The sequence below is a fragment of the Phragmites australis genome, chromosome 10, assembly GCF_958298935.1.
Source record: "Phragmites australis chromosome 10, lpPhrAust1.1, whole genome shotgun sequence".
Classification (NCBI taxonomy): domain Eukaryota; kingdom Viridiplantae; phylum Streptophyta; class Magnoliopsida; order Poales; family Poaceae; genus Phragmites; species Phragmites australis.
This window is the reverse complement of record NC_084930.1, coordinates 3,486,442-3,504,007: the sequence shown is the minus strand read 5'-3', so window position 1 is coordinate 3,504,007 and position 17,566 is coordinate 3,486,442. Positions and strand designations below refer to the sequence as shown.

At 39.7% G+C, this 17,566-nt stretch overlaps 2 protein-coding genes, 5 non-coding genes and 1 pseudogene across 12 annotated transcripts; 5 read left to right on the top strand and 3 right to left on the bottom strand.

Annotated features, from left to right (window-relative positions):
• The first annotated feature begins 313 nt into the window (after positions 1-313).
• Positions 314-409, top strand: LOC133883797 (small nucleolar RNA Z157/R69/R10). The gene has a single exon (XR_009903004.1). It is a non-coding gene; the product is annotated as a small nucleolar RNA Z157/R69/R10 (small nucleolar RNA).
• A 75-nt stretch (positions 410-484) lies between these two features.
• Positions 485-585, top strand: LOC133883796 (small nucleolar RNA Z157/R69/R10). Its single transcript, XR_009903003.1, has one exon. It is a non-coding gene; the product is annotated as a small nucleolar RNA Z157/R69/R10 (small nucleolar RNA).
• Positions 586-678: 93 nt separating this feature from the next.
• Positions 679-814, top strand: LOC133883805 (small nucleolar RNA snoR80). Its single transcript, XR_009903009.1, has one exon. It is a non-coding gene; the product is annotated as a small nucleolar RNA snoR80 (small nucleolar RNA).
• A 213-nt stretch (positions 815-1,027) lies between these two features.
• Positions 1,028-1,118, top strand: LOC133883774 (small nucleolar RNA R38). Its single transcript, XR_009902983.1, has one exon. It is a non-coding gene; the product is annotated as a small nucleolar RNA R38 (small nucleolar RNA).
• Positions 1,119-1,209: 91 nt separating this feature from the next.
• LOC133883803 (small nucleolar RNA snoR20a) lies at positions 1,210-1,295 on the top strand. Its single transcript, XR_009903007.1, has one exon. It is a non-coding gene; the product is annotated as a small nucleolar RNA snoR20a (small nucleolar RNA).
• A 726-nt stretch (positions 1,296-2,021) lies between these two features.
• On the bottom strand, positions 2,022-5,902 carry LOC133883151 (uncharacterized). Of its 2 annotated transcripts, none has more exons than XM_062322372.1 (3): positions 4,896-5,902; positions 3,586-3,851; positions 2,022-3,040 (listed from the first exon to the last, which is right to left on the bottom strand). In XM_062322372.1, exons 1-3 carry the CDS (start codon positions 5,810-5,812, stop codon positions 2,301-2,303), a joined length of 1,923 nt encoding a protein of 640 aa, XP_062178356.1. In that variant the 5' UTR covers positions 5,813-5,902; the 3' UTR covers positions 2,022-2,300. The 2 variants fall into 2 exon arrangements, with proteins under 2 accessions (XP_062178356.1, XP_062178357.1); XM_062322373.1 differs by having other exon boundaries at positions 2,022-3,034.
• A 1,742-nt stretch (positions 5,903-7,644) lies between these two features.
• Positions 7,645-13,516, bottom strand: LOC133931448 (zinc finger CCCH domain-containing protein 13-like). Of its 5 annotated transcripts, none has more exons than XM_062378333.1 (11): positions 13,231-13,375; positions 11,854-12,526; positions 11,608-11,742; positions 11,474-11,507; positions 10,527-10,662; positions 10,367-10,423; positions 9,755-9,852; positions 9,563-9,634; positions 9,268-9,473; positions 8,845-9,044; positions 7,645-8,006 (listed from the first exon to the last, which is right to left on the bottom strand). In XM_062378333.1, exons 2-11 carry the CDS (start codon positions 11,867-11,869, stop codon positions 7,971-7,973), a joined length of 990 nt encoding a protein of 329 aa, XP_062234317.1. In that variant the 5' UTR covers positions 11,870-12,526; positions 13,231-13,375; the 3' UTR covers positions 7,645-7,970. The 5 variants fall into 5 exon arrangements, with proteins under 5 accessions (XP_062234317.1, XP_062234315.1, XP_062234316.1 ...); XM_062378331.1 differs by having other exon boundaries at positions 11,854-12,210; positions 12,299-13,371; XM_062378332.1 differs by having other exon boundaries at positions 11,854-13,109; positions 13,231-13,369.
• A 1,278-nt stretch (positions 13,517-14,794) lies between these two features.
• On the bottom strand, positions 14,795-16,463 carry LOC133931449 (protein HEAT-STRESS-ASSOCIATED 32-like; annotated as a pseudogene).
• Between the last annotated feature and the right edge of the window lie 1,103 nt (positions 16,464-17,566).

The following is a 17,566-nucleotide window of genomic DNA, read 5'->3' as shown; positions in this document are numbered from 1 at the left end:
CCAGGTTCATCTATATGGTGAAGCCCAAATTCTAAATGAATGCTCTCAAGTGCAAAAAGGCCCATGAAAGCCCATAATTTCTAGGTTTTCTTCTATACGACGCTCAGATTGCCCCGCCTCCTCCTTCCCCCTCGCCGCCATGGAGGCTATAAATAATCACCTGACCCTGCCTTTGTCTTCCCCTCTTAGGGTTCCAAGCGCCAGCCGCCGCCGCCGCCGCCGCTTCCGCGCAGTGCTTCCTTTTATCTTCGTGTTTTAGCTGCGTCGTAGATTAGATTTTCGTCTTTTCGTTTGTGGCTATGGTTGATTGGAGATTGGAGCGGTGATGAGCAATCTTTTGTGGACTAGAGTTTCTGATACTGCTACGGTAGTATTTGAAGACCAAACCCTTGGCTGTCTGAGCTCCCAAATCTCGCTCCTCAGCCTTTTTCTTGCTTAGATTAGATCGTTGGTTCTAATTTCTTTTGCCATGGTTGATTGGAGATTCAGAGTGATGATGAGCAATTTTGTTGTGGACTAGAGTTTCTGATACTACTACTTGTGGTAGTAGTTGAAGACCAAACCCTTGGCTGTCTGAACTCAAAATCTCGAAGACCAACATCATATCATCTTTAGATTAGATCAGTATTTTTCGTTCTTTTGGATCCTTAGATTAGATTAGAATTAGATGCGTCCATTACCAATTCCGGAGGATGATTTCGTTCTTCTCGGTATAATGGCTCGGACGCGACATTCTATTCTCTCGATGTGTGGTTATATCCTGATTGGTGGCGTTTTTGGTGTCAATCCAATCCTGGAAAGGCCACATATATTTGCATGTTGATTTGATTTTCCCTTTCGTATGGGTTTGTGGGGTCTAAGTGATGCGAAATTTCGAAAGGGAAAGCGCCCAATCTCTTTGGATTGTGGCGTTTCATGACAGTTCGTTCATATTGAATAGGAAGATCTGATAGATACCTCAAACCAGTTCTTGATCTGATTTCGTTTGCACACTTTTTTATTTTGTTGTTTCTTTGTTGTTGTTTAGAGACGTGGATGATGATAACACAAGTAAAATACAGTTATCCCTGTCTGATTCCTTACTAAGGGTGCTGAGAACACTTTAATCTGACACATTTGCATCTTACTGTTTTACATTTTTTATGTTCGTTGTAATTTTTTATTGATAATGACTATTGAGTTGCTATCCATCGTTGGTTTTAGATCTTGGCCTTTGATGACTTGATGGTTACTGAAAAGGCACATTGTTGCCTGTATCATGTTGATATTTTTCATGAACTAGGACGGTCTGAGGCCATGTGATCATCAAGTATGCACTCTTATTTGCAGCCATTGGTAGTTATATTGCTTCGTATGCCCATGCTGGCAGCGTATTGCTCATTGTGTTGGTCAGCACATTTCAGGAGCCATACCTGGACATGGTCAAGATGATGGAATCGGATTCCGATTCTGCAAAGAAACTTTGGACGTGAAATGCAACTCGAATCTCACATGGCCCGAGTCTGATTCGGGGTGTCCTGATTCGGCAAAAAAAATGGACACAGCGTCGAAAATCTGCATTTCAGTCGAGGAAGATGAGCATCCTTGAGCTTAGCAGAGTAGCGCAGGCAATAGTGTAATCAAAAACAAAAACCGTGTACATGCGTTGTAAATTGCAATGTGATGTTCCATCATCTGCTGTGACGTGATGTTGTATCAGTTGTATGGTGCGATTCTCTTCATGAAATGAAAGTGTGATCTTAAGTACACAAATTTTTGGCTCAGTTGCCTACGCTAACCTAAGAAGTTTTAATTGTTTGGATGGTTAAGCGGAAAGAATAGAAAATGCGCACAAGAGGGCGAGCAAATTTTGAGATGGCGAATCTGTATCACATTATCAGGCCCAGCAATTTTTAATATCCAACATGCGAGGCCATGGTTCTGTAATCATCAGGATCTCAAATTCCAGGTGATATGATCTCGGAACGAAAATTATTTACTAAGTATAATTAAACAGAACTAACGGAGCTACAGCTGAAATATCCTCAAATGCTTCAGATATTAACCCCACACACGACTTCAGACATTGAAAACCAAATCCAGGAAAAACAGACATACAACATGTCCGGAACGGACATAATTTGGGACTGGCAAACTACGCCCAAATTTAAGTAGCCGTAGTTCACATTTTCTTGCAATAATACAAAGTAGCATTGTACAACAATTTGACATGACAATTCTATCCACGCATGTAATCTACTTTCATCGCGCACCAACAGAAAAGAAGATGAGAAGGGGTGCTCCCAATATACCAGCCAATTTCACCTAGATGTTGAGCGAGCAGTGATAGAGGAATGGTATGTAGTGCTCCTCTGCTTACGGTAAGAAGAATAGACATCATCATACTGGCTCACCTCATTTGGATCGGCAGAAGCTCCAAGACCCAATCGCTGGCTGGACCCTGGTTTGCTATCAACTGAGCCATCAGCACGCATCCCTGTCTCAGGGTTTACAAGCAGGTTAGGCGGGGGAGGAATGCACGCGCCTCCCTTTCTAGCAGGAAGTTCCCTCTCGTAGTCATCATAATCATCAGCCTCACTACTTTGCTTCATTGGACCTTCTGATGGGTTTACCTCCCCAATCTCCCTGAAGAACTTCGATACACGCTCAAGGATCTCGGACTCTGGAGCAGTCGATGGAGGGATGACCGTGGGGATGTCAAGTGGGCTCAAGGGAGAGTATGGCACACCACTCCCGATTTGCATCTTTCGAACCATTCCGGGAATGAGGCCAGGGGGGAAGAGTGGATAAGGAGGTGGATTTGAATCATTTGTAGTAGCTGGAGCAGCACTTTGAGGAAGCACAGAGATAGGTAAAGATGGTTGCACTGACAAAGATCCCGGAAAAGTAGTTTGACCTACAGGAGGGTAAACACCAGCTGGAAGATGGTTTGCTGGAAATTGTGCAAGTGGCACAGATTGGGGTGGAGCAGAAACAGGATGGATAGTCTTATCCTTCTCTGGAGGTTCCGAGGACCATTTTGAGTGCACCTGCGCTGATCCTGAAAAAACATCCATCCGTTTTTAGGTTCACTCCAACAAGCAAAAAATCCAAGCAATATATCTTAAAAGCTACTGTAAAGAAATGCAGTAACACCAGACAATTAATTGATAGGGTAATTTAATTGAGAAGTACAAGTAATCAATTGATAGGATGATTTAATTGAGAAATACAAAGTAATCAAGCAGTGAATAAAAGTTTCAGGTTGTATAACCATAGCAATGATGGTGGACCAGCTAGGTTTTAAGGGAGTGAAATCCAGAAAAATATGAATCACTATCAGTAATGATATATACCAACAAATGCATTTCAGAGCTACCAGCCCATAAAGTTTTTGGGAATCAACATATCACACTTGCAGCCATGAGAGTTGCCGAATCAGAAGAACAAAATGGTAATCAGTTTATAATTCATATGTTAAGGACACAAAGAATACAACAAAGCCCTATAACAGAGGTAGCACCCTCAGATAAGGGAGATTAAAAAGAAGTGCCTAGACAGAAAGGTATAAATAAAGATAGAAGAAGAGGCAGAGAAAGGAGATACCTGAAAAGGTCGACAGATCTGGTGAAACATGTCGTGGTGCCAAAGGATATGACAACCCACCTTTCATCTCCCTTTCAAGATTAGCGATAGTTTCCTGGTCATAAACTTCCTTTGAACCCCAAAACTGCAGGATTTTCTCAACACGAGTCTGGTTGTCATCTTTGCCCTGAGGATTACTGTAAATCCTAGCAAGCATGGAGCCCAGGACAGATTTGAAAGCAAGAGCCTCATTGTCTAGGTCCCGAATATTAGTTCTTCTTTGTAAGCTGTAGCATGAGGAATATGGTAAGCAAATCATCAGCTATACATGAAATATGCATAGTTAAATGTCATGTGCAATTTGAAGCCCTCGGATACTACATTTTATTGATCAAGGGTCATGCATTAGCAGCTTCTCCAGATCAAGTGCTAAATATCCTAATCAAACAGAATATCAAGTGATCTAAACCATTTCAATCTACTTAGCTTGATCCATATTCAATATCATGAAACACCAGCCCATTTTACAACATATAGCACAACTTCCGTTATCAAGTTGACATTGATGTATCCATAAATTTTCTATTTTCCCTCATGGACCCTCCTATTTTAATGTATAAACAAATTAATCTTATCCTATATTTTAATGTTTACTCATGTTATGTGGAAACTAAGATCTGATTATCCATCATCCCAACAAATGGATGCAAGCAAAAGCTAAAATAAAATATCATTCAGAAAAGCACACCACAACTTCACTAGATGTTATTTGCTATGTTTATTGCACTGCAAAGTTTCCAATGGACCAATAAATGCTTAGAGACTTCTGCAGTGCCACTTTCATCAGCAGTGCAAAGCTATGTGAACTCTCAGCTGGTTGTTTTTTATTTCCATTGATTCTGTACTTTGTAAAAAAAACATTAGACTGTTGTCGTCATCTTTTTCGAAGGCTTTCTATTTGCCAAGGAGCAATCATTCCTCCATTGTTCAAACGTGGGTCTTTGCAAAAAGTACACTAGTCTTTGATGAATTGGGGGTGAACTAAGATCGCATCAAACAACCCTAATTTTTGAGTGAATTATGAAGAGAAAAATAGCCTTGATGCTTGAAATATGCAGCACTAGTGTTGATAAGATGAAACAATGTTTGCCAATTGGCAAATACTTAAAGCACTGGTATTTCAGTCACATGAAAGTTGAAGCATTCCATTGCTCATACCCTCATCAACATGAACACAAGAATAATGAATCAATTGAATAACTTCACTTAAAAGACAACATTTTAGATACGCAATTCTATTAAAAAAAATAGATGTCAAATTCAAGCCATACCTTTCAAACAGAATATCGTTCACCAGAAAAATAATGTGCAGCTGCCTCTCCGAGTCCTCCAAAGCAAACACTCTCTCCCTAAGAGCTTCAGCCAGAGCATGCGCAAATGGCAACCGTTGCATAAACCACGTCTTGGCTCCCTTTATCGATTCCTTGGTGCCATTAAGATTGCTAAGCACGTCGTGCAGCTCAGTAGCGACATCCGTGGGAAGCGGCCCGGAAAGTCCCTTGAAGGGTTGCGCCGCAGCTTCATACTCGCCATGGCCGTGAGCAGCAGCAAACTGCTGGTGCGCGTCGTAGAACGGCGGGTACCCTGGCTGGTGCATCGGCGGCGGCCCCCGCATCATTGGCCCCATCGGTGGCATCATATGCGGGTACGGCGCCGCCGCCACCGGGGGGCGCGGCGAGAGCCAGAGCATGTACCTGTAGTAGGCGTGGCCTTCCCCGCCGAAGACGAAGGCGTAGTCCGGGTTGTCGTGTTGCTTGTCCCGGATCATGGCCTCGAAATCCGGTCCGTTCTTGCCGATGTACTCCACGAGCTTGTCGATGCGCTTCTGGAGCTCCGGGTCCGCCGGCGGCGCAGCGGGCGGGGGAGGCGCGGAGTCGAAGGGCGGCGGCGGGTGCACGTAGGCGTGGTGCGGCGGCGTCGACATGACGTGCGGCGGCGGGTGCGCCGTGAAGTGGGGAGGCGGCTGCTGGTGCTGCGGGAGGTGCGGGTAGGCGGGCGGCATGGCTCGCGCGTAGGGAGAAGGCGCGGGCGCGTACTGCGGGAGCGGTGCGGCGTAAGGGTGGGGGGGCGCCGGGTACTGCGCTTGCGGGTGGTACCCGCCGTATTGCGGCGGCGGCGGTTGCTGCTGAGCCTGCGCGTACGCCATGGCCGCGGCCGCCGCGTAGTCCTGGGCTTGTTGTCGGTCCATGAGGCGGCGGATTGCGGCGAGGAGAGGTGAGCTAGGGCTCGGGGTGCCGGTGACGGCGGTGGCGGCGAACAGGGGAGGCCCGAGAGGACTCGTGAATCGTGATGCCACGCCAAGCGGGTCGTCGGCCTTGTGTAGGCCGACGGACTGGGCTAATGGGCCCAGCGTTTCACGCAGACTCCATTGGCCCACTTAGAAATTACAACTCGATCCGCACGGCCTGCTTGTAAATTCGATCGCAACTATTAATCGCGATCCACGGGTGGAAAGAATTGGATACAGATTCAAATATTCTTAAATGTGAATACGAATTAGATTGTTCAAATCTGAATTCACATCTGAGTATCTACTCAATTCAGTTGTATGTGAATAACCTACAATTTTAACGATAATTCCAAAAGAATAAATTTATATAACAAGAGCGTGAAAAATAAGTATTATTTGAAGACCCCACGAGTTATAATAGATTTATATTTGACAACATACATAACTAAAGTGTAAAGAAATCACGGTTTCCCATTGAAGTGAATTGCAATCTATTTCTATATAATTAAAGTGTCAAACGATGATGTAATGGAATATACTGGGTCTGCTACCTAGTATCCATGTGTTTTATTATATATGGATATGGCTAATATCAATATTTACATCTGAATCAATATCATAAAAACGAATCCGTATATATCCGTTTGATAGTTGGATGTGAATTATTTTACCACATTCGTGTTTTTGTGGTTACAATACATACTACTGGTATTCATTTTTCACCCGACCAACGTAAATTGGATTTTATATGCCTGGCCCGCTACGGATTTTTTGTGGAAATGCCCGTGATTTTTTAAATTCCTGCAAAGTCCATCCTATTAAACTCTTTTTTATTTCTAGGCGGAAATCTAACATGTATATAATAGTATAAAACATCCAAATATCGTATTATTCTTCCTATCTGGAGTTTGGAATAAATGAATTTAATAGATTATTCAATTCCTACATAAATTTGAGGGAAAAAAATTCCCCAGTCCCTAATGGAAGCATATCAGTAAAGGTACGTTTGGTTAGAATCTAAATTCTCCTAGAAATATTTCAGTTTTGGATTCTCTCTGAAACATTAATCTGGTGAATCAGAATCACATATGGAAATCATTTGGCAAGCTGTCTGATTTCAGTTTCTTAGAAAAGAGGATGATGTGCGATTGACCATTTTACCGTTTGCTAATATACTATTTTTGGGGTTTTTTTTTTTTGCAATAACAACAATTTACATACATCTGGAGATAATTTAGAAAGTAGTCCATTAATTAAGATGCATATTAACAAAAATTTTCCTATTTTTTGGAATCATTTTAAAGATCTAAAAGTTCATGGAATGTGCAAAAACAGTCACTTTATGAATTTTAATTTGAATTATGTTCAAGTTTTTAAAATTCAATCAGTTAAAATGGGTTACATATAGATTATAGAATCTATACAAAAGTTAGTAGATTTTTTTAGAGCCTCTTAGAAGGTCTAAACCTATAGAGAAAAGAGATTGGAAATATAGATTTTTGAGGCATCTTGTTAGATGGGAACCGAAGGGCAGTCTGGGACAAACAGCCTAAACAGGCGCTTCGCTGATTCAGGCCGTTTCAGACAAGCCTTTCGACTAGAATCGTTTTGACTTATAGGATTTAGCTCTCCAAGCCGTTTTAGAAGAGAATCGGTCCGAATTCAGACAGTCAAACCCACCTTAAATCACACCTGGCTACGTCAAGGTCACCGTACCAAGTGAAACCACGGTGAACAAGTCAATCATAGACTGTAGCAGCACTGCAGTAGTGGAACACAATTACACAAAGAATCCAAAAATCTCAAACTAGTTAAGGGTACCACATAAGTTTGTTGTACATATCGGTAGCATCTTAAAGAATCCAGGGAACATAAAAAGGTAAAAATTTAAGCAAATGCAAGCATCATGAACCTACTTGTTTGACAACATGGAAATTCGACTTCCCAGAAATTACTACACAAGAACATATACCGAGATGTTAAGCTCCTATTGCCCGAAGCATAAACCATACTAGAAGATGCAAGTAGTAGTTTCAGAAGTTGCTGGACATCGACGCCATCTGATCAAGTGATTACATACAGCTCAAATCTTTGTCCAATTACAAACACCATCTGCTTAATCAACATGGACCTCCTCATCTTCGCCATTGTACTGAAGCAAAAAAAATCGGCACAGAATGTCAGGTTGTTGTTTGACGAATTGCTGAAGGATAATACCCAAAGCAATTAGCTAATATTCATGATGGATTAGAATATAAACACTTCAAGTGGTGATAGAGGAAGATGTTGATAAGAGTATGGAAAACAATGTAGAGGCACTAACAAAACTTTTCATGGGGAGAAATCATAAACACAGACAAGTCACAAAAATTACCATATAATGCCCACGATATTTTGGAATATTCATAATCTGAATGACAAAAAAGGGAAAGATATGCATAGGACTCAAAATACCCCAAAAATCAATCAGCAGGTAGAAGAATACTGCAGATTTCTTTCAAAATTATGAAGATACATAAATATACTTGTTATTAAGAGACCATTTACCAAAATCTGCATACTAAATCATAAGACAAAATAATGAGGGTTGACATGGCACGAGGCTGGGTATCAGCTCAATACCTCTGTATGGACAAAACACCAGAAAGTGGAAGATTACATGAGCATATATGCTGTAGATTGTTCACCAGATAAAACTAACCAAGTGAACTAAACTTAGATGGGTTACCCGATTTGATGACAAGTGGAAACAAATAAATTTCAAACCTCTAATGCTACCTAACTTCTAGCAAGAAATGACCAAGACTCCAAGAGCAATCACCAGAATTTACAAAAATTGCATTAACCTTAGGGAAATAAAAGGGTATAAAGGTATAAAGAGAACTGTTAACTGTATAATAAAATAATAGCATCAACTGATCATACTGCACTTCAAAAGGATGGAGAAACAGTCCATCGTAAAATGAGTTGCTGCAAGAAAGATATCTCACCCTGTTTGTAAAAACATTACTTAAAGAAACAATGTTTCTTTCCTCTTTGTAGTCACCCTCCCCTAATTTCTTCTGTGCAGAAAACGATTTCGGTGTACCATTTCCCTTACTATTGTTAAAGGGTTCAAGAGCATCTTCTTGTCTATATTTCACAGACATTGGGATCATAATATCATCATCACTCTCTCTCCTTTTTTTCCCTGAAAAAGAAACCACACTTTGGTCATGAAAAGACATATGGTCCTAACAAAAGTTTGAGCACATATTCAAGACAAAACTGTGTGTGAACAGGAGATATATCATGTTGTAACAAATGAGTTCAACATCTAACAGAAAATGAGATGACAACACATTCAAAATGCGTAGAGGGGGGGGGGGGGGTGGATCAAATTGATGTCTCCCAAAATCTCATCAAGGTTTTACCAGTTTTTGTTTCTTCACTTGTTGAGAGGACAATAGATCTTTTTTTAGCTGTTGAAACATGATTCTGTCGTCGATCATTTGGGCTCATTTCCAAAGCATTATATTGATCTTCATTGGCATTCCCACTGGAACCTTGCTCCTTGGTACAAGGCTTCAAAGTGTCTGAAGCAAGCAAATCTGCCAACCTCTCAAAACGCGCTTGAGACCTGCATACCTTTGATGTGTCAATAGCTGTGCTCATTCAGACAAAACAGACATTCAGGTATAGTTCATATATGAGGAAAGAGAAACCTGCCTCTTTAAATCCTCCCGTGCTTTCATGTAACGCCCATGTGCTTTGATGACTTTCTTTGTTTTGGAGGTCATCCTGAATCAAAAGAGTAGTGTCATAAATACCAAATATTTGGGAACCTTTTCTTGACTGAAGAACCCACCAACTGATATAAAAATAATAATATCATGCTCCTGTGTTGAAGAAATAGAAAACCTTTGGCAATCTTCTTTCACTTCGTCCAATTGTGATTCAAGATCACCTATTATGCTAGAAAGTTTGCTCACTTCTTCAATCTTCTTCTCCAACATCATCTGTGATACAATGAAACATTAAAAAGTGTAATATTTTTATATAAACAAGAATGATTATGCTATTATGGGAAGAAAATTAGAAACACATCAAGCACAACTATTAAGCGAGTACAAAATGACAGTTTAAAGCATTATTCCATATCAATATTAGCTCAATCACAACGAACTACTCATCGGATTTTGGCAGTTAGCGCTATAATTTATACAAGAAAAAGTTGGTGATTGTGATTCTGTCTTAATGGATTAAATATCTTGTAAAGTTGAAAATTTGAAATTCCCCAACAGAAAAGTTCCACCACATAATCATTACAACTAAGAAAGAACGAATAATAAAAATTTGAAACAATCCAAGTTGTATATACAACTAAAATAAATTGCAGCCAAGTGAACGACTGGCCAAGACAACAAACTGGTGAAATCCAGGCATCAGCTTTTCAATGCATCTGAACATATTAATAGCTGAATTACTGATAAAAGTTCAATATGTAACACGCGCACTAGATTCATAACTGACCTCCAGTTTAGATTTATCTTCAAGTAATGCTTCCACATCCATATGAATTTGTTTAGGCTGCAGAGCATATGTAAATATTTTTAACAGTTCGAAGAATATGGAGACAGTTCCACTTGTATACTGTTATGTTAATGAGATGGACTGTATGGTTCAAACCTACCTGTGGTTCACAATCCTTTTTCTCATCACTGCTGGAGTGTCTTTCATCCTTTTCACTGTCTTCATTATCAGAGGTTCTGAAACTTTCTGATGAATCAGTTTTTCCACCATCAGGACTTTTCCTATGCTTTCTCTCACTGAAAAATCCACACAGAAGCATGAAGATAAGCAATTTCAGAATCTACCGAATTGCAAGAATGACATGTGCAAAGATCACATGTTTAACATAAGAATATAACACTCTTTGGTAAAACAACCCAAATGCCCCCCTCCTAAGAGTTAGGAATGGATAAGAAATTAGACTCCATGGTAGATTGTGGTACAAACAATAGGATAAAGGGTCCAACAAACAATAACCTACTTGGAAAATTTGAGATTAAAAAAACTAAATTGGTAGAGGCTTAATATACACAACTTAAGATATGCCTCTCAAGAATGATTAACAACTAAACCAGAGAATAATTCAGAGTCACAATTTCAAGCATGGGTCACTAATATCAGCAGAAATGGGCCAGGCTGATGTCTAAGTCATTAAAAGTTTTACTCAATATACAATGAAATTTGTACAGTAAGAATGCCTGAGAAACAAAAGTACAAAATAAACTGGCTGCTGCCATGATGGAGACAATTAGCATAGGATCTAATGAAATATTTAACTAAAATAAGAAACAAACATTGCAATTTAGTAATGATTTCTGAGAAGCATGAATGTGCCCCTGCTAGTAAATTGCATAACATCAAACCATATGTTTTGCATCGCAACTATCATAGATGCCAAAAAAAGGTGATCAATAATTAGCAAGAACTAAGTCATGAGGCCATATGAACAAAGACTATAAGCCCGATGGAATGGGCAAATTTAAGCTAGTACAAACAGAGTTAATTAACTGCACAACAAACTGAACAAAGGCCATATGCTGAAAATGAATCCCAGTCATTGCTACATACCTCTTCCTAATAGGTGATCTTGAATGACTAGATCCTGCAAGTAAAATTTCAGGGCAAAGGAGTTAAAAGATAGAATGGACTGTGTCACCAATGACCTTATTATTGGTGCGGGTGTGCACAGAGAGAGCAATTACCCCTATCTTGAGAACTTGGTTTCTGATCACGAAATGAATGACCTCTGGTATCTCTTTCAGTGGAATACCTCCCACGGGGTGAATGTCTTCTCTCAGGCCTGACTCTAAAGTCATGATCACTGGAGTCTCGTCTCCCTACAAGTCAGTAAGGTGGAAGTTTTATAGAAAGAAACATTATGCCGTCAAAAACAAAAGTAGGATGGAGCTACATAGAGGCAAGGCAACAAACAAACCCATTAAGCTTACCACAACCTTGAGCCATATGATTATTCAATTAGCTATAAGTAGCAGAGGGTCCAGGATAACCCTGTAGCCTGTAGACCATTAAACAGCAGAGCCAATACGACTATGCAAGAGGAGATACCGAATACATGATCATGAATCATGATTCACCACTTAAAATAGATCCAGCACTTGGAATACCAGTCATCTGAAGTGAATTCGATGGAATCTCCAAAATTTGATCATGCAATCTTCGATAACACCAACGTCACCATAAATTTAATTTCACTTTTTCAGATGTTATCCATATATGACTGTCAAAACACCTTGTTCTGTGATAATGTTTGGGAGGACAGGCAAGAATAAAGCCCAAGAAGAGAACTTGACACAGTACATTCAAAGAGTGTGTATCAGTTAGTTGCAAAAGCTCCTAACGACAAGGTTAAAGCACATTGGCCATAACATGAACCTGATTGAGAAGATAAACTGCATGATATCTCTCAGATTAAGTTCTTCTGAAATAGATTGCATTCAAGTGACCATAAAATGACTGGTTGCCAATTTAAAAATGGCCAGCAATACAAATAGGACGTGTCATCCTCTGGAAGCAGTCAATACCAACAAATTTGCCCAGGTGATAGCTAATTCGAACAGTAGTAAAATCAATAGAACAACCAGCAAGAATGCCACGTTTTTTCTGCAACAAAATCAGGCTTGTTGGTAATTTTTAGTTCTGCAAAAACTGGCATTCAACTCAAGTACTATATAGAAAAGGTAGTAGATCATATATGCACCATAAAGCAAGGAGGTGAAATACAAATTGATAGAAATGATTCTGGTACCAAACCATTATAATATTACGCTATAGAAGTGCAGAGTTCTCTCAGCCTCAAGAAGAAACTAGAAATGCTCGGAACATGATCAGCTATTACAATTGCAACCGCTTGTATATCCTCCAAGGGTGCTCTTGTATGTTGTTAGACTTCCTCAAACAATTTTCCCAGTTTACTAGCTCTGCTCCTGGGACAAGAACATATCCACAGTTTCTGCAGAAACGTGCGCTTCAGACAGCACTACCATCTCTTGTTCTTCCCTGAACAGCCAGCAATTTCACACTTTTCCCAATGTTTCCGACGAACAACCATTATCTGAAGATACAACTCGATCCAATGACCAGACAAAAGGAGCATCTTTAAAAAAACACATCCTTCCTCTCTTAGAAGGACTGAAGCCATCCACAACCTAAATCTGCCGTAAGATTCTTACAATATGGAGCGCATCTTGGGTACAACACAATAACGAAGAAATCAATAAGGCGTTGCAAAGCCCTAAAAAGACCAATTAAGCGCGGATCGAGAATGAGGTCGTGGAGGGAAGGAAGGAGATACGTTGGGTCTATACCAGGTCGAGGGCGAGGCTGGAACGAGGCACGGGGAGGGGGCCTCCGGAGCTCGGCCTCGCCATGGGCGAAGCCGCAGGAGGCGCGGGAGCAGCCGCCCCTGGTCCTCCACAGCTTGCACAGCTTCGTCTTGTACGCCGGGCCACGGAAGGGAGGAGGTCCCGACGCATCCGCGCCTCCAACTCTTTCGCTCATTCCCTCCCTCATGGTTCACGGACGGACGGCGACTCCACGAAGCGGCGCCCGAGGAGACGAAACCGAAGGCGAGGACGAATGCGAGGCAAAGAAATGGAGAACACGGGGGAATTTTTTATTTATATATATATTTAATATTTGCAAAAATCCACACTAATTTTAAAATATTAAATATCTACGTTACCACCATCTGTATATATTATCATCCATTCAACCGGCAATATCTTATGAAACCTGTGATATAATGATAGAAATTAAATATTTTAATTAATATGACGCCTACGTCAATATATCGTCCAACCAACAATAACATATTTATTTATCGCTCATTGAAAAGACGATAAAACTCTATTAAGACCCACTAGAAAAGATATTCTTATTCAACCAACGACACTTTTTTCTACACATATGTGACTTGCAGGTGTTGTTGCATGCTGCTCTTAAACAAGCATATACCAGCTTCGGTTGGAATTAAGTAAGTGTTGTTTCTTTTCTTTTCACCTGTGCGGACATATAATGAACTTGAAGATGCTGTTAATTCGCCTGTTTATTTACTTGAGTGGATCGATTGCATTAATTCGAACCATTAGCATCAACTTAGTAGCAATAAAATTATCAGATAAGTAAGGAAGGGATCATGGCAAAGTTAGCTTTTCCACCTCTTAAAAAGCATGAATGTGATTAACAAAGATTAAAGTAAAAGGCACTATTATCATGATGTGAGAGCACGTGCATACAACAACACTTGCAAGCCGTGTATGTGTAGGAATATGTGTCGCTGGTTGAACAAATAATATCTTTTTTAGTGAGTTCAACATAGCTCCATCGTTTTTTCAGTGAGTCCAACATAGCTCCGTCGTCTTTCTAAGACGTAACAGCAAAAGTGTAACATATTGGTTAGTGATATATTGATATGGACGTCATGTCAACTAGGGTATTTAATTTTTGATCATTATACCGTAATCTCCACAAGCAGGTGACATCTTGTTATCGTCTTTTCAACACGCAAAAGGTAATCTAGACGTTTAATATTTTAAAATAAATATATATTTTTATAAATATTAAAAAATAAAAATATATAAATAAAAAAGCTTAACACACAGTATGACGAGACAATCCTTATAGGCCTAGGCCCATGGAACCCGGGACAAAGCAATGGTCCAACTGAGCCCAATAAGCCAACCCACTATATCTCATGAAAAAAACAAGCATGCACCCGAAACAAAGCTACAGCAAAGTGTTATCACAAGGAGGTCAAAATTCAACTCGAATTCGAGTATCTGATTCGGCAAAGAAAATTTGGACACATAAAATACAACTCAAAATCCAACAAGGATATCAGAATTCGACTTGAATTTGAGATGTCCGATTAAAAAAAATAGATATGAATGTCTAGTAACACTGACGGCAATGGACATGAACATCCATGCAACACTGCACGGAATCTATTGTCGTAGCAAATCGATAGCAACACAACAAATGCTACCTCGCTAGTCACTAGGCCCTGAGAACAATCTCCCTCGGTTCCACTGAAGCAATAACAAGCTGCACGAGTACAGGTGCGGAGCTAAAACTCCATGGACATTGGACACCAGGTCTCAGCTCGGATTCATAAAAAGGTCGGCACATCAGGATTCATATATGTTCCTGCTTCCAAGGATCGCTCTGGTCTCCTAATCAACAGGTGAACATCTTCAACTCTTTCTGCAAAACATGGCTTGCGAATAAGTAAAGGAATGTGGTGTAGACATGATACGAAAAGTAGTGATTAAAAAATATTTTGATGGTGGCAAATAGTGAAATAGCTCAGTTGCCTCGGTTACAACAAAAGTACGGAACTAATGTTGAATGACAAATTTTCACCAAGGTCATCAGTGTTTGTTAAAGCTTATGGCTTCATGCAACCATACTAATTCACTCACTATGATAGAACTGAAGTAGCATAGTACATATTTTTTCCCCTCGAGTACAAGTAGAAAGACATGCCCGGATGACCCTATTAGCCCGAGGTCTGCTCCTTGACTTGAGCTATGTACGCCCCAAACACCCTATCACCAGATGCAGGAATATCAGAACTGAGAGACCATGGTCGTTCTATGCATACTGTAAGCACTAACAGACCTACATACCTCTACATATTGCTTGAAAGAAGATGGTCCTTGACGCAAAAGATGCTCTGCCCAATCACCTGTGCTCACATATATGTCATGCTCGTGTGCTAAATCAATGATCTCTCTAACCAACTCTTTTCCCATCAGACTATGGCATCCACCAGAGAACTTCAAACCGGCAACAAAAGGACCAAGAGAATCCAATATTTCCTTATTTTTCTAAATGTTAAGCTTCAGAATGTGCTGACAGAAATAGATAAGACGGTGAAAAGAAACAGCGCACATCTTCAGCCAGTTAAGCAACATGGCTACTTGGTGGCTGGTGCATGCAAGAACTCAGATGTAGCTATGGACCTTCTTTCAGAGAATGTTTATTGATTCTTCCAAGTTTCTCAACTACAATTCTATTATACTCAAGGATAACTAATTTCCCCCCTTTTGTTTTAAAGGAAACAGTTAGACCTAAATTCTTCCTTGACAAAGATCCAAGGAGTAAACCTAGATGCTGGACAGTTTCGATAAAATTATATTCCACCAATCTGCATGAATCGGCCAATTCAGTTCGAAAAGTTGGCAATCGAATGCAATAACGCCATTAATTAGGACTTCAATCTGGATATTGGCATTCGGCAGCCAGGCCGGAACAGAAACGCACCCAGACTACGCCCAGTTCAACTCGCTCACGCGCAACCCAATACCAAACGAACAAAACAGAACACAGAACGCTGTGAAAATGGGGTAGAGAATGTGAATCAGCAGCGAACCTGCAGTGCGTGGTGGACGGGGCGGAAGGAGTGGAAAGGGCTCCGCATCTCCGTCACCCCGTACCGCCGCGGCTTCTCCGGCCAGTCGTCCTCCTCTTCTTCGACGCAGCCGTACCCGCGCAGCGACAGCGCCACCACTTCCTCTCGCCACCCACTCATAGCCATCGTTGCTGCCTAAGTCGTCGTGGTCTCCACTTAACAGGAAAAAATACAAAATTAGACAATATACGTAATCATATTTATCGAAATAGATAATATATCGTCGTATTTATAATTTTAATATTTATATTCGGTACCTCGTTTACCGAAAATTAATTTTTATATACCGTATAAAAAAACATATTCGGTATACGATGTGCCGAAAATAACAGTACCACGCATGAAAGGTAACAGTAGTGTGTTTGAATTTCGGTTTCCCTCTTTTTCAAATAATGGTTTTCTGTTACTCAAAAAAATTTAAAACTTTCTTTACATGTTTTATAATTCATGTGCAACCTATTTTAATTGTATTAACTGAAAAATTCTTTGTATTTTTAAAACTAAAATTCTCCAAAATAGACTACTTTTATAGCTTGTAATAATTGTTAGTGTCTTAAATAAATTCCAAAAATCTAAAAAAAATCACCAATATTCTTCTTATGTGATGGAATAATTTATAAAATTATTTTCAGTTCTAGTTTATATGATGAAAAACTGAGTTTCTTTGTAATGTTTTATTTACATGAAATGATAAAAATGCATATAAATGAAGCATTACAAAGGAACTCACTTTTTCATCATATAAACTAGGGCTAGAAATAATTTTAAAAATTAGTCCATCACATAAGAAAAATATTAGTGAATTTTTCTAGATTTTTGGGAATTTATTTGAGACACTAACAATTATTACAAGTTATAAAAGTAGTCTTTTTGGAAAATTTTAGTTTTAAATATACAAAGGATTTTTCGGTGAATCCAATTAAAATGGGTTGCACATAGATTATGGAACAAGTAAATAAAATTTTAAAATTTTTGGTGTAACAGAAGACCACCGTTTTGAAAAAGAGGGAAAGCAAAATTCAAACGCACTGCTGTTACTGTTCATACACGGTGTAGTAGCCCATGATATTTTCTATGTACGGTGTACCGAAAGTCAATTTTCGGTAAACGAGGTGCCGAATATGAATACTAAAATTGTAAATACGATGATATGTTATCTATTTCTGTAAATATAGTCACGTATATTGTCTAATTTTGTATTTTGACCCACTTAAAGCATTTTTTATATA